The sequence below is a fragment of the Doryrhamphus excisus genome, linkage group LG1 (assembly GCF_037039965.1).
Source record: "Doryrhamphus excisus strain RoL-2023G ecotype Guam linkage group LG1, RoL_Dexc_Guam_v1.1, whole genome shotgun sequence".
Taxonomy (NCBI): Eukaryota; Metazoa; Chordata; class Actinopteri; order Syngnathiformes; family Syngnathidae; genus Doryrhamphus; species Doryrhamphus excisus.
Window position 1 is genome coordinate 5,793,221 of NC_136357.1, and position 24,589 is coordinate 5,817,809.

At 38.6% G+C, this 24,589-nt stretch overlaps 1 protein-coding gene across 2 annotated transcripts in view; it reads left to right on the forward strand.

The window, feature by feature from the left end:
• spon1b (spondin 1b) overlaps window positions 1-20,931 on the forward strand; it is a 56,542-nt gene extending 35,611 nt beyond the window's left edge. The window contains exons 7-16 of one of the 2 annotated variants that reach the window (XM_058074610.2): window positions 8,181-8,245; window positions 9,835-10,036; window positions 11,192-11,332; window positions 12,266-12,341; window positions 14,766-14,951; window positions 17,659-17,829; window positions 17,960-18,124; window positions 18,225-18,383; window positions 19,549-19,800; window positions 19,880-20,931. In XM_058074610.2, coding sequence (XP_057930593.2) covers window positions 8,181-8,245; window positions 9,835-10,036; window positions 11,192-11,332; window positions 12,266-12,341; window positions 14,766-14,951; window positions 17,659-17,829; window positions 17,960-18,124; window positions 18,225-18,383; window positions 19,549-19,800; window positions 19,880-20,043 — 1,581 coding nt within the window. In that variant the 3' untranslated portion in view covers window positions 20,044-20,931. Of the gene's footprint in view, window positions 1-8,180; window positions 8,246-9,834; window positions 10,037-11,191; window positions 11,333-12,265; window positions 12,342-14,765; window positions 14,952-17,658; window positions 17,830-17,956; window positions 18,125-18,224; window positions 18,384-19,548; window positions 19,801-19,879 lie in introns of both variants that reach the window. The other variant, XM_058074609.2, reaches the window with a different exon arrangement.
• The last annotated feature ends 3,658 nt before the right edge of the window (window positions 20,932-24,589 follow it).

Sequence of the window (24,589 nt, forward strand, 5' to 3'; positions counted from 1 at the left end):
TAGCGGCGCATGTAGACACGCGATTGGAATATTCCTTTCCATGTATACCATTGCTTTTGGAAAGGTCATTCGGAGAGAGAAAAACTCCTCATGTAAACGTGGCTAGTGTGGAAGTGGTAAGCTCCTTTATCCTTCTTTGATCATGAACTTTGATCTTGAACATGACCATTGCGTCATTTGAAGCAAAACAGCTAATTTTAAGAATCTGCCTCATTGAATGCATCCATTAACATCCAGTCAGGTTGAAGAATAAAGAATGTAACGTGTGGCTTACATTAACTGAAGATTAACACCCGCGTGTCATGCTTGACATGCTGTCAAGGACAATTTCATTTACATTTGTGACCTTCAAGGTCATGGTAGTGTATTTTATTTTTTAAACACATAACAGTGCATATAACGTGTAAGAACTCGAACATTTAGAGCCTATGACTTTAGCTTTGGACAATTAGACAAGAGAGTTCAGCGGCAGTTTGTGGTGAAGGAGGAGAATCGCCAATGCCGAAAGACTTGTGCGGTGTGTGCTTGAACATGTCAGTTTTGATGCGCTGTGCCTCATGCGCTACTGCTCCTTTCCTGATTGCCCCTCTCGCCATGCTGGACGATCCTGGAAGAGGGTCTCTCACGGGATTTGGGGTCTGTCAAAGGAAAATTTTCTGCTAGTTTCAAAATAGACCAGAGGCAAAACCAGAAACCGTATCAAAGGCTTTTATCAGGTCCACAATTGTGGTGTTGAGGTCAGCGTTTTGTTGCTGTTGGCATGTAACAAACTTGTTTTGATGCATGTATTTTGTTGCGGATCATTTAGGTTATACTGTAGTTCCAAGTATGACAAACTGAGATGTCCAACCCATGACTAGATGTCAGTGTTTGACCATGGACAGTAGATACAAACAAAAACTGCATATATGTAGTACAAGCAACAATTAATTGCAACAGGAAATACTGTATGTCAACAAAACATATAACAATAATGTCACTTTACAGACTGCTGCGGAATAGGAAATATCCAACATGGCAATTCCAGCATTTCGGCTTCTCCCATCAGGGGTTAAACAGCAAATCACTTGCATGATTTGTTTTGCCTTACTTTTATGCCAGATGCCCTTCCTGGCACAACCCAGCCATTTTGTCAGTGTTTGGGTGCAGCACTGGGGAACATGACTGACAAGCTCAAGCGTGTTGTTTACTGCACCAGGTACATCCCATGATCCCAGAAGACAGTGCTCTGATTCAGGTATTGCAGACAAGAGCAGCTGAGGCTAATTAAATGCATTACAGAAGGAAAAAGCTGCAAAAAATGTGAAAAATGATAATGGAACCTTTTCGGGCAAACAGAATAATGATTGCCGACTTCTGTGTTGAGCATCAAAGGCTTACCATAAAACAGCACGGGCAAGCTGTTGTGATGGACACACTTTGTGAAAAGAACTTGTATTTGTTCAAAAAAGGGACAAAACATGGCAATTCCATTCTTTAATCAGATAAAAGACATACCAAATGTTCCCAGATTCAGTTATTGCACTATTGATTATTATTGTTATTATCATTATTATTAAATCTTGTATAAAACATGTTAAAGTAATGATTATTTAAAGGCATAATTTACATAATATTATCACTCTTGGTTGATATTTATTTGCATTTTGATATTCTCGATCACAGAATATGGGCAATCCAATGTAATATCTACATGGGGTCAAAACTATTAAAAAATACAGACATATTAATGCTCTTACTGACCACATCCTTCTTAGCCTATCCTTTGACTTTTGATTAATTAATTGGTTCAGTCCTGCATTTTTTGTTGGATAGAAATTCATTCATTCATTCATTTTCTACCGCTTTTTCCTCATAAGGGTCGCGGGGGTGCTGGAGCCTATCCCAGCTGTCTTCAGGCGAGAGGCGGGGTACACCCTGGACTGGTCGCCAGCCAATCACAGGGCACATATAGACAAACAACCATTCACACTCACATTCATACCTATGGACAATTTGGAGTCGCCAATTAACCTAGCATGTTTTTTTTGGAATGTGGGAGGAAACCGGAGTACCTGGAGAAAACCCACGCATGCACGGGGAGAACATGCAAACTCCACACAGAGATGGCCGAGGGTGGAATTGAACCCTGGTCTCCTAGCTGTGAGGTGTGCGCGCTAACCACTAGATCACCGTGCCGCCCCTTGGATAGAAATGGTTAAAGTTATTATCAAGACCCCTATTTCAACCTCAGTGCTCATGTATGGCTTGACATTTCCAGCGTGACAGCAGCTTCACACAAGACCCCCTTCCCTCTTCATTAGGTACCCAGGAGCCAGTTATAGTTTTTGCCCATCAGCCCACCATGTTCAACACCCTTAGACAGGTCTGTGACAAGATAATTACCATGTTCCCTAAGGGAAAACAGCTCAGAGTTATGTGACAGCAATTCAGTCCGTAAGGAATTATATATATTATATATATATATTCCTAGAGAGAGAGAGAGAGAGAGAGAGAGAGAGAGAGAGAGAGAGAGAGAGAGGTTAGACAAGAATCTCCATGGACTATGATGTTTACAGACATTGTGATTTGTAGTAGGGGAACAGGTGGAGGAGATGCTAGAAGATTGGAGGTTTGCCCTGGAAAGGAGAGGAATGAAGATTAGCTGCAGCAAGACGGAGTATATATGTGTGAATGAGAGGGACCCTAGTGGAAGAGTGAGGTTACAGGGAGAAGAGATACAGAAGGTGGAGAATTGTAAGTACTTGGGGTCAACAGTTCAGAACGATAGAGATTGTGAAAAGGAGGTGAAGAAACGTGTGCAGGCAGGATGAAACAGGTGGAGAAAAGGGTCAGGCGTGTGCTGAGACCAGCCATGTTGTTGGTGTTGGTGGTCTACACCAGGGGTCTCAAACTCAATTTACTTGGGGGCCACTGGAGCTCGGGTCTGGGTGAGACTGGGCCGCATCAGGTTTTCCAAAAAAATGCATTTATTAAAAACAAAAAAATAAAAAAAACTTTGCTTTGGTTCCAATTTTCTACAATAAAAGCTCTGATAAAACATTCCGCTGTTCTCAAATATCTTACTTTTTATTTTTCTACACAAAATAAGGTGAAAAATAAATATAAAATCAAGAATAAAGAAAATCAATCAATCAGTAATAAATAAATATAGTAATAATAATAAAACGGCAAATAATAAAAACTTAAGAAACCACATATAGTTGGTGGGTAGACAAATTATTTTTTTCAGATTAAAATGAACAAAGCATTATTAGAGCCCTGTAGACATGACAAAACACGACTATAGTCACATTTATACTCTTTATTTACAACATATTGTGCAACTGCAGGGTCTTGAGAGCTAGCGACCTAAACGGTAACCTTCATCCTTTAAACTTAAATTGCCAAAAACTTACCACTTCCACACGGATAGGATAACTATTTACAGTTATTTAACCTTTAACATGAACATTAATCAAACGTAATAATTTTTTCTGGGTACATGATACCATACAGCATCCATATCAAACTTGCGCGGGCCGCACTAACATTAAACTTTCAAACTGGTGTCCTGCGGGCCACATTTGGCCCACGGGTCGCGTGTTTGAGACCCCTGGTCTAGAGATCGTGCAACTGAGGAAAAGACAGGAAGCAGGGATGAGGATGCTGAGGTTCTCATTGGGAGTGACCAGGATGGATAGGATCAGGAAGGAGTACATTACATGTTAGAGGCCTTGGAAATAAAGTCAAAGAGGCCAGACTTAGATGGTTCGGACATGTCCAGAGGAGAGATGCTGCGTTTAGAGCGTAGAGGAAGTTGTAGAGGAAGACCAATGAGGATGTTCATGGATGTAGTGAAGGAGGACATGAGGGTAGTTGGTGTGAGAGAGACAGATGCAGAAGGGTTGGATTTGGGACATTGATTTGCTGTGGCGACCCCTGAAAGGAAAAGCCAAAAGAGAAATAAGAAGTTCTAAAGCGTAATAGAATGTTCTTCTTTCCTCGATCGTGCTGACATAAAACAGTTTGTGGTACTTTGATCTTAACCTGTGATGATTGTTGAATTAGATCTCCGAAGTTTTAGTTGTTCATGATCAGTGATCTCATGCAGAAGATTTTGTCAGATTTTTTTCATGTTTCTCGCTCAATACAACTGTGATATAATAAAATACAAAAAGAGCCTGCCAAAGGCATCCACATCACCCAAGCTGCCAGAAGCACAGAACCGGCTCTTATAACAGCACATAAACAGGTTTGCTTCCTTCTCAATTTTCTAAGAAGAAGTGGCTTTAAACAATTGAACACTTCCAATCTGTTATCTGTCACCTGCAGCCACATTATAACATTCATAACCTTGGATGAATGTCTGAACATTTATTTCCCCTGTGTTTTGTTAATGGAGACAGTTTTTATGATTTACTTGAACTGCACAGAGACAGATGACAGATTAGAGTTTCCTTTTCTAACTATGAATATGTGATATATAGTTATACATTTTGTGTTCATTCAGTTATGTGTCACATTTATCATTTCACATCATGCTAAAAATCTTAACTTCATTTGTCATCTGTGTTATACACGCACCCTGGTATTAAATAATATATAGTAATGATATTCGCACTGCGGTCAAGTGGTTAGCGCGCAGACCTCACAGCTAGGAGACCAGGGTTCAATTCCACCCTCGGCCATCTCTGTGTGGAGTTTGCATGTTCTCCCCGTGCAGGCGTGGGTTTTCTCCGGGTACTCCGGTTTCCTCCCACATTCCAAAAACATGCTAGGTCAGGGGTCTCAAACTCAATTTACCTGGGGGCCACTGGAGCTAGGGTCTGGGCAAGGCTGGGCTGCATCAGGTTTCCCCCCCCCCCCCAAAAAAACAACGCATTTATTACAAACAGAAAAATATACAAACTTTATCAGTGCTTTGGTTCCGATTTTCGACAATAAAATCTCTGATAAAACATTCCATTGTTCTCAAATATCTTATTTTTTTTTTCTGCACAAAATAAGATGAAAAATAAATAAACAAATCAAGAATAAAAACATAAAAACATGCTAGGTTAATTGGCGACTCCAAATTGTCCATAGGTATGAATGTGAGTGTGAATGGTTGTTTGTCTATATGTGCCCTGTGATTGGCTGGCGACCAGTCCAGGGTGTACCCCGCGTTTCGCCCGAAGACAGCTGGGATAGGCTCCAGCACCCCCACGACCCTCGTGAGGAAAAACCGGTGGAAAATGAATGAATGAATGATATTAGCACTTGGACTGCCACGGCTTCAATCTATCACAGTTTTTCCAATGGCATGGTATTTAAGCAATTTTTTTTATTGTTTTTTGCCTAAATTTTGCATTTTCAAATAATTTTGCATTTTGTAAATAAGGCATTCAGAAGACATACTGTGCTCACCATTCAAAGACTGGTACTGGCAGTACCAACAGTACAAAAACATGTATTACGATATAAGGGTGTAAGTGTATCAAATGAAACACACCCTAGGCTAGGGTGTATGAATAGCTCTCTGAAAACAAGACCAAAATAAAAGGTAACTTGGGAATTTGAAAGCGACTTTACAAGAAAAAAAGCCCAAAGTCCCTTATAATAAGCAATCCAGGCAACGTTGATGTGAGTATACTGTATATGTCTTATTTATGTCTTATAGTAAGGGTATCACAATATCTTGTAAGGAGACTAGGTGACAAGATTTCTCATTTAGAAAAAAAAACTGTCTTGCTAAAATAAATAAATTAATTAATCACACGATAAATACAAATTAATTTGATACCTTCGCTGGCTTCCACATATTGTCATGTGCATACATGCCTGTTTTCTTCATTTCTCGCTTCCAAACAGGCTGAAAGAGGGTTCACTCTATGCATTGGTTCAGCACCTAGAAGAATAATCGTGTTCCATAGAACAAACGTCTTTCTTTACATCTCTCACGATGTTGCATTCGTCAAGCGGCTGTCAGTTACCGGTTTGATGTCCGTTACTTAGTACATCACTGTTTTCTTTCTCCTTCTGAACATTCCAAATGCTTGAATTGGCTATGATCGATGTTTGATGGCTTTGATTAATTTTTCATCTCTCTGATTCACAATTGCTTGTTTTTCACCCATAGACAGCTCTCTGGTTTCTATGTTGTTTTCAGAGAAAGTGAAGTGAATGAATTGACAACATGGGTAGTAGTCATTTGTATACTGTTGCACTTAATAGATCAAATCAAGCCACATTTCCTAGAAGCTTTATTCTCTAAGTGCATAAAAGCTGAGCCGAAGGGGTTCAAAGGTGCACTTCATGTTTGTGACAGAGTAACAGAGGACAATTAGATGTAATGATCCAGTACTGCGTTGCATACAAAATTTAGTGTATACATTATGTCTTTCGAAAGACAAAAACCTCTGCTGAGCAAAAAAAAAAACATTAATGCTTATCTCAATTTCATCAGAAAACATCTTGATGATGCCCGAGAAGATGTGTATCCCATTACATCAGGGGTCTCAAACTCAATTTATTTGGGGGCCACTGGAGCTAGGGTCTGGGTGAGACTGGGCCGCATCAGGTTTTCCAAAAAAAAAACAAAAAACAAAAAAAAACGCATTTATTAAAAACAGAAAAATGAATAAACTTTGCTTTGGTTTCGATTTTCTACAAGAAAAGCTCTGATAAAACATTCCACTGTTCTTAAAAATCTTACTTTTTATTTTTCTACACAAAATAAGATGAAAAATAAATAAACAAATCAAGAATAAAGAAAATCAATCAATCAGTAATAAATAAATATAATAATAATAATAAAACGGCAAATAATAAAAACTTGAGAAACCACATATAGTTTGGTGGGTAGACAAACTATTTTTTTCAGATTAAAATGAACAAAGCATTATTAGAGCCCTGTAGACATGACAAAACACGACTATAGTCACATTTATACTCTTTTTATTTACAACATATTGCGCAACTGCAGGGTCTTGAGACACATGCTAACTCGCAAACTAGAGAGCTAGCGACCTAAATGGTAGCCTTCAAGTTATTTCCTTTAAACTTAAATAGCCAAAAACTTACCACTTCCACACGGATAGGGAGGATAACTATTAACAGTTATTTAACCTTTAACATGAACATTAATCAAACGTAATAATTTTTTCTGGGTACATGATACCATACAGCATCCATATCAAACTTGCGCGGGCCGCACTAACATTAAACTTTCATATCAAGGCGGAGGCCTCAAATTAGTGTCCTGCGGGCCACATTTGGCCTGCGGGCCACGTGTTTGAGACCCCTGGTCTAGAGATAGTGCAACTGAGGAAAAGACAGGAAGCAGAACTGGAGGTAGGAGAGATGAGGATGCTGAGGTTCTCATTGGGAGTGACCAGGATGGATAGGATCAAGGCGGAGGCCTCAAACTAGTGTCCTGCGGGCCACATTTGGCCCACGGGCCGCGTGTTTGAGACCCCTGCATTACATTTAGCATAAAAGTAACCAACAGTAAAATAAGGTGGTGGTAGTGTGATGGTCTGGAGCTATTTTGCTGCTTCACCGTCCAATAGAGCTAAATTACAGCCATTGAGTGGGCTAAAATTCCTCCACAGTGTTGATGTGAAACATTTAAGTGTGACAAACATTAAAATTCCCACCACTGTATGGATACCTGTATGATTATGGATACCTGTCTAGCCTTTTGTAAGTGTGTGTGTGTGTCGCTGAAGAGATGGGGTGGCATATGGGGTCAGAGAAGCCACAGAGCTCCAAGGTGTTCTGGCCACATGATGGATAGAGTCTTAACTTTGTTTTTATCCACACCACTTATCAACAGGGCGACCTCCCCCTAACACACACACACACATTTTTTTTCCAGACATTTTATAATGCTGATTTAATCAGCATCTGGACTATCATAAGCACATCATTTCTCATTCTACTGTTGCTGAATAAGGGATTTGTGATTTCACCGATGTTGTATCTGATGTGATTTGCAGTGAGTGAATTGTCTGTAGTAACATTGAAGCTGTTTTTATACCTTTTAGAATGCACAGAAAATAGAAAAAACATGTGTTCATGTCTCACATAAAATTTGCGGATGATAGGCAAAATATTAAATTAAAAATGTTCCCTTTAGTCAGTGAAATATGGAATGAACTTAACCCTTTTTCTGTCACTTTATTTATTTGCTCTTTTTGTTTTGGTTTCTGTTTTAGGGAGATGAAGTCCTGACTGTCATTAAAACCAAAGCCCAATGGCCTGCGTGGCAGCCACTCAACCTGTAAGTAAGACTTTCACTACTAAAGACATAAGCATACATAAGAGAAGTATAGAAGGAGTTAGTATGTTCTCTATAGGCGGCATTATGAATTATCCTTACTGACCTTTTTTTCAGTACATTTAGCGAGTGATATAATGAATATAATGTTATTCTGGGGCGGCACGGCGGACGAGTGGTTAGCATGCAGACCTCACAGCTAAGAGACCAGGGTTCAATTCCACCCTCAGCCATCTCTGTGTGGAGTTTGCATGTTCTCCCTGTGCATGCGTGGGTTTTCTCCGGGTACTCCGGTTTCCTCCCACATTCCAAAAACATGCTAGGTTAATTGGCGACTCCAAATTGTCCATAGGTATGAATGTGAGTGTGAATGGTTGTTTGACTATATGTGCCCTGTGATTGGCTGGCGACCAGACCAGGGTGTACCCCGCCTCTCGCTCGAAGACAGCTGGGATAGGCTCCAGCATCCCCCACGACCCTCGTGAGGAAAAAGCGGTAGAAAATGAATGAATGAATTAATGGTTAGCCTTATGCATTATTTTAGCTGTTTGAAGATTTGATTTGAAGTATTTGCGATTTTAGAAATAAGGAGTTAGTATGTTCTCTGTAGGCGGCATTATGAATTATCCTTACTGACCTTTTTTTTGCAGTACATTTAGCGAGTGAATATAATGAATGAATATAATGAATATAATGTTAATCTGATATTCTGACTCTTCATCCTTGTATTTAGCAAACATCAACTGCTTGTATTGTTTCTTGAATTGGCTCATCGTTGTGCATTGTTTGAGGGTTTTACTCAATCCATTCCATAGTTTGATTCCACATACTGAAATGCTATGGCTTTTTAACGTAGTCCTAGCATATAAGTGTTTCAAATGTAGTTCTTGCCTGAGATCATATTTCTCCTCTCTTGTAGAGCAGTATTGGATGACATTTGTAGCTAATTGGTTATTTTTAGCCTTATGCATTATTTTAGCTGTTTGAAGATGAACTATATCAGCAAGTTTAAGTATTTGTGATTTTAGAAATAAGGAGTTAGTATTTTCTCTATAGGTGGCATTATGAATTATCCTTACTGGCCTTTTTTGCAGTACATTTAGTGAGTGAATATAATGAATGAATATAATGTTATTCTGATATTATACACCTATTTCTTGAAGCCAAACTTTATTAGATTCCAATGGTTCAATGTTAACATAATTGGGGCTTTTTGTGTTGGATTGGACCCTGGAGGCAGAAGCTGTGTGTGAGAAAAACCAAGTTCACAAAAGCAACTGAAAATGCGTATGAAAAAAAATAACAAGAGAAGACCAAAGTGTATCTAAAAGGATTGTGGGAAAAACTAACAGCTGGCATAAAGCAGAAAATACACAGCAGGGTAAAAATAATGGAGTGACATCAAACGATCTTTTTATATTTTTACCTTTTTAATTTCCATAGTACATAGTAATGCTGCAGTTGGAGTACACTCTTATCATTTTGTTGTATTTGTACATTATGTACCTTGCTACAGCTTCCCTTTGACCTTAAACAAATGATAACGGAATGTACCATATTTACAACCTATGTCCTTCACGTTCCCCCCCCAGGCGTGCTGCTCCTTCGGCAGAATTTTCTGTGGACCAAACTCGTCATCTGATGTCCTTCCTCACCATGCTCGGACCTAGTCCTGATTGGAACGTAGGACTGTCAGGAGAGGACCTTTGTACCAAAGAATGCGGCTGGGTCCAGCGAATGGAGACGGAGCTTATACCCTGGGATGCTGGCACTGATAGCGGTATCTCATATGAAGTAATGGGATTTAATATTGATTTTACTTCACACTGATTTGGGCAAGGGTAGTCGGTTGGAATAGTGTTTCGCTCACCTGTTTCATATCAACAGATATTGCAAGCGTCTGTAATTATTTAGTTATTAAGTTGAGTGTAAATCAGCGAACATAGACGCTGATATTCAATGCTAGTCAGCAAAGAAACTGCCAATTCCAATTAGTGAAAACTTTTATGAGTTAAAGATATGACTGAAGTGCTCCCTCAAACAAGTGGTGCTATATCGGAAGGGAGTATCCCAAAAAAGGAGGAAGGCTTGCAACTGGAAAAAAAAAAAAGAAAGCCGATCCTCATTACTGTACTGCATTAATCTGATAGTAGGAATATTGTACAGATTGTTTACATGTTTACACATACAGATTGTCAATGCTTCTTTGTTTATGTATCATTTGACTGACTTGTGACCACTTCAGGGTGAGCAGGTCATAATTGAATGAGTTTAAATGTACAGTTAAAAGGAGTGGTGGCAACCGATTCAATGAAAGAACACCGCCAGTGGCTACCATATGTTACCTACATATAGGGGGTTAAAATAACTAATTAATTGTGATTAATTTTCGTAGTTATTCACCTGCATTTTTGCAGTATTCACATTGATTTATGTACCGTGTCCACACACACAAAAGCAGTCGCAAAAAGGCGGTCAATAAATTACGTTCCATTACATAATGAACCTGTTAACCAAAATTATTGCAAAGGTTTCTGGCGCAAGACGCTTTCTAGCAATATACAGGTCGTTAGGATAATCACAGGGATTACGTGACAGCGGGTCCAGTTGTTTGGCGTTTGTGTGATAGAGAGAGGCAAAAAAAAACAAGCTTCCTACAAAAAAGTTCTGCAGAAATGATTGCTATTATTGCTATATTATATATACTATTATTATAATCTAGTTATTATTGCATTTAGTTTGGCCATTCCTTTAGAATGGTGTAAAAAATAGTCCAATAAGATAATGGGAATTAATCATGTTTAAAATGTTAAAGAATGCCTATTATTTTTTTATTATTATAATTAAGTTTTATTATTATTTTATTAGTTCCTACATTCATTTTTATGATAGCAGGCATGTCCGTCTGCTTGACTTAACTTTTCATGTTTTATGTGTTTGTTTTTATAGTCGCCAAACAAGGCTACCATTCCCCAGGAGAAGATTCGGCCTTTAACTAGTCTGGATCACCCTCAGAGCCCTTTCTACGACCCCGAAGGTGGGGCAATTACCCCTGTGGCCAGAGTGGTGGTGGAGCGCATTGCTAGGAAGGTAAAATATTCTGGCATCTTTTTTTTCTTTTAAATGTACTGACATGCATCATATTGTTTAGATCAGGGGTCTCAAACACGTGGCCCGCGGGCCAAATGTGGCTCGCAGGACACTAGTTTGAGGCCCCCGCCTTGATATGAAAGTTTAATGTTAGTGCGGCCCACGCAAGTTTGATATGGATGCTGTATGGTATCATGTACCCAGAAAAAAATATTACGTTTGATTAATGTTCATGTTAAAGGTTAAATAACTGTTAATAATTATCCTCCCTATCCGTGTGGAAGTGGTAAGTTTTTGGCTGTTTAAGTTTAAAGGAAATATCTTGAAGGCTACCGTTTAGGTTGCTAGCTCTCTAGTTTGCGAGTTAGCATGTGTCTCAAGACCCTGCAGTTGCGCAATATGTTGTAAATAAAGAAAATATAAATGTGACTATAGTTGTGTTTTGTCATGTCTACAGGGCTCTAATAATGCTTTGTTCATTTTAATCTGAAAAAAATAATTTGTCTACCCACCAACTATATGTGGTTTCTTAAGTTTTTATTATTTGCCGTTTTATTATTATTATTATATTTATTTATTACTGATTGATTGATTTTCTTTATTCTTGATTTGTTTATTTATTTTTCATCTTTTGTGTAGAAAAATAAAAAGTAAGATATTTGAGAACAGTGCAAATTTTGAAACTTTTTCATTCTGGCCTAGTTCTGCTTGATTTGTGCTGATTCGTGCTTTGTGTGACGGGAGCTTAAGATTTGTGTGATCAGATTGTTGAGCGGTTGTCCTTATATTGCTCAGAATTATCAGAATGACTATTGTACGTTCATAATCCATGAATAGAATTCATTTGATCAAAGTATATTTTGTCATATTCTATGAAAGCGGTTTTGAGGGGGTATTATTTGTGTGTTATTATACTTGTCCTTGTCTGCACAGGGAGAGCAGTGTAATGTGGTCCCAGACAGCATTGATGACATTGTAGCTGACATTGGGCAAGAGGACACGGAGAAAGGTACAGTATACACTATCACTCCATAGTTGAAACTCTTTTTTTTACATTTTTACACTTACTGCTTTAACTGTGAAGCTTATTGATTTTTTATTTATTTAACATTTATTTAACCAGATAAGGCTGCACGGTGGTCAAGTGGTTAGCGCCCTCGGCCATCTCTGTGTGGAGTTTGCATGTTCTCCCCGTGCATGTGTGGGTTTTTTCCGGATACTCCGGTTTCCTCCCATATTCCAAAAACATGCTAGGTTAATTAGCGACTCCAAATTGTCCATAGGTATGAATGTGAGTGTGAATGGTTGTTTGTCCATATGTGCCCTGTGATTGGCTGGCGACCAGTCCAGGGTGTACCCCGCCTCTCGCCCGAAGACAGCTGGGATAGGCTCCAGCACCTCCGCGACCCTTGTGAGGAAAAGCAGTAGAAAATGAATGAATGAATTAACCAGATAAAATACCCATTAAGACCTCTTTCAATCAATGTAATCTGGACAATAACGGCAACAGCATACTTAATGAACAAAACAGACAAACAATAATAATAAAACATAACTTTAAATATGTCGAGGAGAGCGTGCCAGCTTTAGTATACAGTTCTCAGTGGTGGGTGAAGGCAGCCACATTGTCAGTGACAAACCTCAGAGCACAGCAGTAGACCGGAGTCAAGGACTGTAGGCACACACATAAACAACAGTACAGGCAAAAAAAGTAGCTGACATCAGAAGCTTGAGGGAAGCTCTGAGAGAAAAATATGAGTTGTTTCTATAGTAGCAACTATGCTTCACCCTTAAATTATAATGAGGACTGTTACTGTATTCATCATAAAACTGTACAGCTGCAATAAAAATTTAATGCACTTGTGTATCCTGGTATATTTTGAGCGAATACAAGAAACAATACAAGCAGTTGATGTTTGCTAAATACAAGGATGAAGAGTCTTGAACCAGTCATGATGTGCTATATATATCACTATATTGACACTTACTATGGTACCCATTATGTCATTGGATGGTCATATCACCTCATACTTCGGTAGCTGACAAAAAAAAATAATAAAATAAAAAAAAATAACAAAAATAAAACTTAAACTATATTAGGAAAGCAGGAAGTGAACAAATGTAACAGTGTGGAACTGTGAACTGATTATGTGATGCATTCAATTGTAATCTGATCACTATATTGACACTTACTATGGTACCCATTATGTCATTGGATGGTCATATCACCTCCTGCTTCGGTATGTGACAAAAAAAACAAACAAAAATAAAACTTGAACTATATTAGGAAAGCAGGAAGTGAACAAATGTAACAGTGTGGAACTGTGAACTGATTATGTGATGCATTCAATTGTCATCTGATGCATATTACCATTACCATTACCATGTCTCTGTGCTACATACTACATACTAAAGTAGTGGTACTGCAAAACTTTGTGACTCCCTTTTTCCCAGCTGGACCACCTACATAGGCGTCAAGTACATACTGTGTACATGAGTTCATCCATTTATGGAGGAAAAATATTTTAGTGACATCTCATTGTCATTGACAATTTTTATATTAAAATTAAAATTAAAATTAAAATTAAAATTAAAATTAAAATTAAAATTAAAATTAAAATTAAAATTAAAATTAAAATTAAAATTAAAATTAAAATTAAAATTAAAATTAAAATTAAAATTAAAATTAAAATTAAAATTAAGTTCACAGTTCCACATGTCCAAAAGGAGTAGGAAGAAGCAAAGCTTCCATCTGGTACTTTTACAATCAGTAACTGTTACATTTGTTCACTTCCTGCTTTCCTAATATAGTTTAAGTTTTTTTTTTTTACTTTTTTTTTGTCACGTACCGAAGTAAGAGGTGATATGACCATCCAATGACCATAGTAAGTTACATTTGTTCACTTCCTGCTTTCCTATTATGGCTTAAGATTTTGTTGTTGTTGTTTTTTAATTTTAATTTTAATTTTAATTTTAATTTTAATTTTAATTTTAATTTTAATTTTAATTTTAATTTTAATTTTAATTTTAATTTTAATTTTAATTTTAACATTGTCAATGACAATGTGAATGAGAATGAGAATTTTAAAAAACAACAACAAAAAGATCTTAAGCCATAATAGGAAAGCAGGAAGTGAACTTCTTCCTACTCCTTTTGGACATGTGGAACTGTGAACTGATTATGTGATGCATTCAATTGTAATCCGATGCATGTTCAAATGAAATAAAACCATTACCATTACCATATTTAACAAATGGAAGTTGACAAAGAACCTGACAAAGAAAAAAACACATCTCGGTATCAAACCATTGACAACAAGATGTAGTTTGGAATGCTGCGTTTGAAATGAAAACAAGCCATGTCCATATGAAAGTGTGGAAATGTCTCTCTGTGACATCCATCAAATCAACATTGACATTTTTCCCATCCTAGATGACACCCCCGAGACGTGTATTTATTCTGGCTGGTCTCCCTGGTCAGCTTGCAGCAGCGCCTCATGTGATAAAGGCAGACGGATGAGGCAAAGGATGCTTAAGGCGCAGCTGGACCTCAGTGTACCTTGCCCCCACACTCAAGATTTTCAGTCCTGCATGGGACCTGGATGCAGTATGCAGGGTGGTGAGTACTGGCACACGTCGAAATGATGTTGCTCTTGACACGTTTATCTGTTTCCATTCAATAACCGGCTTGTGTAAATGGCCTCTAAGGTGAGGTAACCTCTTTTGACTCTTCCTAAACTTGACCAACCCACTTGTATAAAGTTGCAGCATTTATGTATAGACAGAATTGAACTCTTTCAATACCCAATACATAGTAGCTATGTGTCGTTCACATATAATACATATATATGTCATTTTACGTTTTTTTTTGCATGAGAGAAAAAAAGAGGTGATGCAACTCATTCATTCATTTTCTACCGCTTTTTCCTCACGAGGGCCGCGGGGGGTGCTGGAGCCTATCCCAGCTGTCTTCGGACGAGAGGCGGGGTACACCCTGGACTGGACGCCAGCCAATCACAGGGCACATATAGACAAACAACCATTCACACTCACATTCATACCTATGGACAATTTGGAGTCGCCAATTAACCTAGCATGTTTTTGGAATGTGGGAGGAAACCGGAGTACCCGGAGAAAACCCACGCATGCACAGGGAGAACATGCAAACTCCACACAGAGATGGCCCAGGTTGGAATCGAACCCTGGTCTCCTAGCTGTGAGGTCTGCGCGCTAACCACGTGCTAACCACTAGACCGCCGTACCGCCTGCAACTGAACCACAAAATCCAAAGAAATACAGCTGAATAGGTGCAGATTCTGGAAGAACTAGAAAGCTTTTTGTGCTGGTTATTGTGTTTAGCTGCTCTATAGGAGTCCACAACTCAATTTAAAGGGCTGAATAATTTGCACAACAGATCCCTTTAATTAAAAAAAATATATAATAATCATCAATGGGACTAAAAAGTAGCCAGGAAAAATTCAACAAAAGTGATTTTATCTATTTGGTTTTTTTTTGGGTTATCCTCTAAGTGAGCAACCTTTATTAACATAAAAAACTCCAAAGTAGTCACATATAAAAGTAGTATTAAATAACTTACTAAACCTACCCCCCACACCTTCCTCTCTACTTCCAGCTTTTCCATTGCAACTGTCATTTGGTGAAATGATGATCTACTGTATAGTTAATTTTAGCACATCATTATTCAAACAAGCATCACCTTCTTCTGTTTCGCTCCTGTCAGAGCTGCATTGTGTTTTGGTTCTTCATTAAAAAGTTTTAAATTGATATGCAGAATAGAGCTTGGTTATTTATCTTGCAAGCAGACAGTCTGTGACTCTTGATGATTTATTTTGGCTTAAACCTATGCAAAGAAATGAAAAAAAAATGTCTTAATTATTTTTTTTACAACCTGACAGATTGTTTTATCCAGAAATTTAATTGGGGTGGTACAGATACTGTGTCAACACAGTAGATGGTTCATGAAGAGAATTGTATAGTTGTCTATAATTGGGAATTTTGGTGGTGACTTATCTACCCCTGAGAAGCATTCGGATTAGCTATTTATAAACAGGCTTCTTTAACAAGCATAACCATTACAGTGGTGTTGTTCAATGACAAAAATGTCCACTTATGTAGTCTAGGACTTGCTTTTACTGTGGATTGAACTTTTTACTTCCAATTTTTCTTTCATTATATAGTGACTAGGGATGAGTGGTTAGCACGCGGGCCTCACAGTTGGGAGACGCGAGTTCGATTTCACCCTCGGGCATCTCTGTGTGGAGTTTGCATGTTCTCCCCATGCATGCGTGGGTTTTCTCCGGGTACTCCGGTTTCCTCCCACATTCCAAAAACATGCTAGGCTAAATTGGCGACTCAAAATTGTCCATAGGTATGAATGTGAGTGTGAATGGTTGTTTGTCTATATGTGCCCTGTGATTGGCTGGCGACAAGTCCAGGGTGTACCCCGCCTCTCGCCCCGAAGACAGCTGGGATAGGCTCCAGCACCCCCCCACAACCCTCGTTTAGGATGAGCAGTATAAAATGAATGAATGAATGAATGGTTTGATGTATCGCTGATCAGCCGATCCAAGAGACCTTTTGAACAAACAACAAAATAGTTTGTTTACTTGTGGATAAACCTTTACTTAATTAAACTATGATATTTGTTCAATAAACTTGTCTGAAGACAGCTGGGATAGGCTCCAGCACCCCCGCGACCCTTGTGAGGATAAGCGGTAGAAAATGAATGAATAAATTTTCCAAGTCAATACAATTAAAATTGTATGACAAGAAAAACAGGCACAGTTATTATCTCTTTCTCACATTAATAATAAGGCTTTGGATCTCAACGAAGTAGATCATTGCTAAAAGCAGGTATTTCTTATTGAGATGAACTATCTTGTGTACCCTGTAACAGTGACACCAAATACTTAGTCACAGTTTCTAGTTTCTGCATTTAACCCACTCTCAGTAAGGAGGCAGTCATTGTATCCAAGGGACCAAATCCGGTTCATAGGTCAGCACCTCGGTCAGTCAAGCATCAATGTGTGGGCGACCCTGGGGGAAATATGGGTGAAGTCTTTCCCAAGCACACAACAGCAGTGTAGTAAAAAAAACAATGTTGTTTGCAATTTGGTCAATTCCCTCTGCTTTATTTGGATTTAAACATGTGCAATTCACATGTCCAATGTGAAAGAACTGAATTCAAATGAACAACAACACTATCATCTATCAATAAGTCCCAACTGAGTGACCATTGCCGTTCTTGTAAATACTACCAAAATGAAAGTAAAATGTGACATCATGACTACTGTCCTGATGTGCAGAGCCATCGACATGCATGATGTCAGAATGGATAAGTTGGTCGGCCTGCAGCGTGTCCTGTGGAATGGGAATGAGGTCCAGAGAGCGTTACGTCAAACAGTACCCAGAAGATGGTTCGCTATGCCAGCTCAACACGGAAGAGACAGAGAAGTGTGTCGTCAACGAAGAATGTTGTGAGTTGTTTTTTTTTTTATTATTTTGCTTATTGCCACTGTTGTGTATTCATTACGAATCTCAGTATTGGAACACTCTTTTTTTTATTACAACAATTGACACATTTTTGTGTGTTTCTCCACATAGCAGCCAGCAGCTGCGTGGTGACTGAGTGGGGTGAGTGGGATGCCTGCAGCGTCTCCTGCGGGATGGGCATGACAAGACGTGAGCGCATGGTTAAAATGCCTCCTATTGATGGATCAATGTGTAAATCAGAGGTGGCAGAAGTGGACAAATGCATGATGCCAGAATGCCGTAAGTAGAAGAAGTATTTATTTTCTCGATAAAATGATGACATTAAAGATAATAGAGAGAATGTTATTGACTGATTCCAATACACTGTGTGTGTTTACAGATACCATCCCATGCATGTTGTCACCATGGTCTGACTGGAGTGAGTGTAGCGTCACGTGTGGACGTGGCCTGCGGACTCGTCAGAGGATGCTGAAGTCTGATCCTGCGCAGTGCAATGAAGAGTTGGAGCAGACTGAGAAGTGCATGCTGCCTGAATGTCGTAAGTGACTCTCGATACGAGTTTTTACAATTGTTCATACTCAGAGTTCATTCATTTATTCATTTTCTACCGCTTTTTCCTCACAAGGGTCGCAGGGGTCCCAGCTGTCTTCGGGCGAGAGGCGGGGTACACCCTGGACTGGTCGCCAGCCAATCACAGGGCACATATAGACAAACAACCATTCACACTCACATTCATACCTATGGACAATTTGGAGTCAACAATTAACCTAGCATGTTTTTGGAATGTGGGAGGAAACCGGAGTACGCGGAGAAAACCCACGCATGCACGGGGAGAACATGCAAACTCCACACAGAGATGGCCGAGGGTGGAATCGAACCCTGGTCCTCCGAGCTGTGAGGTCTGCGCACTAACCACTCGACCCATACTCAGAGTTGAATTGGAAAACAATCCTTATGTGAAACATGAACACATATTTCTTTCCCGTTTCTGTGCATTATAACACGAGAATACGAGTTAATTTCAGCTAGCTTACAATGCTGCCATTAGCCACGTTTACATGAGGAGTTTTTCTCTTTCCGAATGAAATCTTTCCGAAAGCAATGGTATACATGGAAAGGAATATTCCAATCGCGTGTCTGCATACGCCGCTATAACCAACCAGAATAGTCAATGGGGCATGTGCAGTAAAGCGTAAACACCATGATGATTATTATTATTATTAATGTTGAATAACATTGGTACCTTGAAGAACTACTTTACTGGTGTAGTGACAACTTGCTAAGGCTACAGCTAATACTATTGGAGTATTTTTTTCAGATGTTTTGTTAGCGGCTGCACGCCGACCAAGTGGTTAGCACGCAGGCCTCACAACTGGGAGACCTGAGTTCAATTACACCCTTGGCCACATGCAAAAACATGCTAGGTTAACTGGCAAATTCCAAATTGTCCATAATTGTCCATAGGTATGAATGTGAGTGTGAACGGTTGTTTGTCTATATGTGCCCTGTGATTGGCTGGCGACCAGTCCAGGGTATACCCCGCCTCCTGCCCGAAGACAGCTGGGATAGGCTCCAGCACCCCTTGACCCTTGTGAGAAAAAGCAGTAGAAAATGAATGAATTATGAATATGTACTTTGTGATGGTAGTTACAGGAGTACATTTTAATCATGAGTTGCTACGACATTATGTACATTTCTTCCAGCCATCGACTGCATGGTCTCAGAGTGGTCGGAATGGTCTGAGTGCAACAAGTCCTGCGGTAAAGGACACACCATCCGAACTCGCATGATAAAACTGGAGCCACAGTTTGGAGGCAACGTTTGTCCCGAGACCATCCAGAGGAAGAAATGCAAGATCAGGAAGTGTCGATCGAAACCAAAAGATGACAGAGGTGAAGGCAAGAGGAGAAGGAGGGGTAAACAGGGAAGAGATGCAGTTTTGGAAGAACAGGCAGGTGGGTGATGAGATCATAACATGTCTAACATGTTACGTGAGATGCTACTCTCTGATTTATTATTATTTTTCTCTTACAGGATGTGGGATGCAGGCATGGACCGGCTGGACAGACTGCACCAAACCATGTGGAGGGGGCATCCAGGAGCGTTTCATGTTAAAGAAGAAAAGAGCTAAAGGTGCAATGTCAGCTAACTGCAAGGACCGGAAGGAGATACGTGCCTGTAATGTTAATCCCTGCTAGGGGGTGCTGTTGAGTTGAGTTGTTAACAGAGGCTATGAGTATGTAACTATTGATGTATTTGATAACAATGAAATGTTGATAATGTGTGTACAGGGCAGGTAAAGGATGTATGGGTGGTCAATAGAACTCAGTGAGGCGACTCAAAGTACAGAAAGAAGCCGGAATAGGTGAGGTGAATCCTGCGTATAAACGTTTTTTTTTTGTTTGTTTTTTTTAACTTTAGAGCACTACACGATTATTAAGTAATAGCGCTGTAGCTTTGATGTATTTTGGTAGTTTTTGCATCTAGGGTATGAAATAAATCTGAAAACCACATGGGATAAAAAATCATCTGCCACATTTCTCAGAATAATCAATCAGCTTTAAGGGGAAAATGTCAGCTTTTTAACTGCAGATGTCACTAAAATATTTTTTCCTCCATAAATGGATGAACTCGTGTACACAGTATGTACTTGACGCCTATGTAGGTGGTCCAGCTGGGAAAAAGGGAGTCACAAAGTTTTGCAGTACCACTACTTTTGTATGTAGTATGTAGCACAGAGACATGGTAATGGTAATGGTAATATGCATCAGATGACAATTGAATGCATCACATAATCAGTTCACAGTTCCACACTGTTACATTTGTTCACTTCCTGCTTTCCTAATATAGTTCAAGTTTTATTTTTGTTTGTTTTTTTTATTTTTTTTTGTCACATACCGAAGTAGGAGGTGATATGACCATCCAATGACATAATGGGTACCATAGTAAGTGTCAATATAGTGATCAGATTACAATTGAATGCATCACATAATCAGTTCACAGTTCCACACTGTTACATTTGTTCACTTCCTGCTTTCGTAATATAGTTCAAGTTTTATTTTTGTTAGTTTTTTTTATTTTATTATTTTTTTTGTCAGCTACCGAAGTACTCGGTGATATGATCATCCAATGACATAATGGGTACCATAGTAAGTGTCAATATAGTGATATATATAGCACATCATGACTGGTTCAAGACTCTTCATCCTTGTATTTAGCAAACATCAACTGCTTGTATTGTTTCTTGAATTGTCTCATTGTTGTGCATAAAGTAACATTTATACTTTTACATACATTACATGCAAAATGATCACCCCCGCACCCCTTAAAGGTATATGAATTGTCCATGTTTTTGGTAAGTTTAATTTAACTGAGACACACACAATATCATAAAAAAAGTGAAATAATGGTTAATTAATTTGTATTTGATTGATTGGAATGAGATATGAGATCCTCATGCAAAAAGTGACTTGGTGGAGAAACACAGAAGTTAGACATTTCCTGTTGTCACAAGGTTGCACACATACCTCCTCGCATTTTTAGTGGGTTTAAAGTCTGGAGACTTACATATATATAAGTTTATATTTTTGGAGTTCCACAATCCAATGTCTGAAAAGGAGTAGTGTATGATTATCACAGCAATCACTCATGAATTTGGTCCTATCCATCCATCTATTTTCTATGAAGCTTCAGATTTGTTCACTTCCTTTATTCAACATACACAAGTCACAAAGTCTTGACCATATATTTTGGGTCATTGTCATCCTGAAGGACTCATCTACCGACCCACTTTCTGTGTCATCCAGAATTTGATGGTTCATGACATTCACTTCGGTGACTGATTGTTTCCACTTCCATGTTTGAAGTGAGGATGATGTTCTTTGGGTCATTCAGCTTTTCTCTTCCTGCTAATATGTTGAGTTGAGTTGATGGCAAAGACAATTGTGGTCTCATCTGATCACATCACATTCATTGGTAACATTCAGATGGGCATGAAGATCTTAGCAAATCACAGGGCACATATAGACAAACAACCATTCACACTCACATTCATACCTATGGACAATTTGGAGTCGCCAATTAACCTAGCATGTTTTTGGAATGTGGGAGGAAACCGGAGTACCCGGAGAAAACCCACGCATGCACGGGGAGAACATGCAAACTCCACACAGAGATGACAGAGTGTGGAATTGAACTTGGGTCTCCTAGCTGCGAGGCCATGTGTGCTAACCACTAGACCACCGTGCAGCCTTATTTAAGTCAATCACATACAAATTCATTTCTAACCTTTATTTAATTCATGTTGTCTCTCTCTGTTAAAATAGATTACCCCATAATGATGTAACAGGCACCGTTTCAATCAAATGTTAGTAGTAAGAAATGATGGGAAGGCAATTAAATATTTATAGTTTTATTACAGCACAGTAAAATAGTATCTGAAAAACAACCAACATTATTGATTTGAGTAACTGACTGAAATAGTTTCATTTGATATATATATAGAAAAAGAGATATTTTTACTTTTAGAAGTTGTCATTATATGTACTTGGTCATATCAGTTGATGTAGCATTAGTAAAAAAACAGTATCTGCATGTACCTGAGCAGGTTTGCTATCATCCATGGTCTGACTCACAGACCATTCCAGTCATCATACTGTACATGTTGAGTATTCCAATGTGTAGACATACTTACAGGGATACTGTAAGTTTGCAGGAAATGTTCAATGAAATCTTTTATGACTGCAGGCATTGTTTTTTTTTTTCCACTAGCGGAGTCGAGAGATTTGCCAAACATAACAGTTAGTGTTTTCAAGCCTCTTTTTGCTTCTGTGACAGTTTTGTATGAAATCACATTTGCAATAAAATGGGAATGTCAAAATATTGTTTTTGTTGATAAAACAATTTGTATTACCGTACTATTATTTACTAGTTTGTACTCTTTTACTACTTTTTGAATATCATTCATTCATTCATTTTCTACCGCTTATCCTCACGAGGGTCGCAGGGGGGTGCTGGAGCCTATCCCAGCTGTCTTTGGCCGAGAGGCGGGGTACACCCTGGACTGGTGGCCAGCCAATCACAGGGCACATATAGACAAACAACCATTCATACTCACATTCATTAACCTAGCATGTTTTTGGAATGTGGGAGGAAACCGGAGTACCCGGAGAAAACCCGGAGAACTTGCAAACTCCACACAGAGATGGCCGAGGGTGGAATTGAACCATGGTCTTCTAGCTGTGAGGTCTGCGTGCTAACCACTCGACCTCCGTGCAGCATTATATATTACATATATATATTATTACAATATATTATTACATGATACAAAAATAATACATTTACAGTATTGGCTATTCTATATTTCTGATACCATTCTCTAGTGGAATTGTGTACTTACATCTTTACTCCACTAGATGGTGATGGCAGAATACAAGCTTCACTGACTACTGCTCACTCAATATAACCATAATTCTGTGTACCAAAAATATCAGTTATGACATAATCTCTTATGCAGAACCCCATATGTCGATGTAAGCTATTTTCATCCACTTGCTGGCAAATAGTGTTATTTATTTACATCATCAAGACAGCACCTTTGACTGAGGTGACTGAGGAAAAAAACAAAAACTACTCCAAACTTTAGACCTGATTCTATATATTACTTTGCTGAATAAGAATATGATCTTCATTCATTTCTATGACTTTTTTTTTTTTGAGATAACGGATTGTCTCAGGGCCAAGAACAGCCTGGAACTGCTGTGGTGATACGTGTTCTTATTATACCGGGCGTTTGAAACAACTGGTTCATGACTTGCACGTCTCTAGTGCTTTGGTATCTTCTCCACTGAGCATTGAATATTGATGATCATGATCTCCACAAAGGCAGGTGGCCTGCTTGCGTTCATTGTGTGCCACAAGTCAAACAAATTGACAGCTCAGAGGCAGGAGCGCTAAATCTAATAAGGTGACAGCTTCGGCAGGCTTATTGGATTCAAATTGTGCTTGTGTAACGTTTGCCTCGGGTATCAAGTCAGCTGTAAGACAACATCAAACCGAATGTCTTATTGTAACTTGGAGAGGTTGTTGTAATATTTCAATGGAGTCATTAATTTAATATCATAGAACCTTTGGACTTTTGGTGGGGTTAAATTATGGTTTTATTTATTCCGAGAATGCATTTAGGTTACATTGGAATATTTGTTAATTAACTATGATGATAGGTATGGTGTTGTTTTTTGTCATACAGAAGAATGCATGTAATGGTAATGGTAATGGTTTTATTTCATTTGAACATGCATCAGATTACAATTGAATGCATCACATTATCAGTTCACAGTTCCACATGTCCAAAAGGAGTAGGAAGAAGCAAAGCTTATTAAATCCTACCTCTCCATCTGGTACTTTGATAATCAGTAACTGTTACATTTGTTCACTTCCTGCTTTCCATAATACATAATACAATAAAAGATCAAGTTCACGTGACTTATTGCTTTGTTTTGGGAACTTTCTTTATTAGGTCAAATAAACAAAATATTTTTGTTGTATCAACAATAGAAGTCAAGTAATCAATTTTGATTTAGTCTAATTAGCTCAAGTAAATTCAACTCACAATTAAATTGAAATTATTGAAATAATTTGTTAACCTAATTTGAAAATGAGTTGAGATTACTTGATTAAAAAATTTTTTAAAAAAAACAAAAAAAAAACTTGAACTATATTAGGAAAGCAGGAAGTGAACAAATG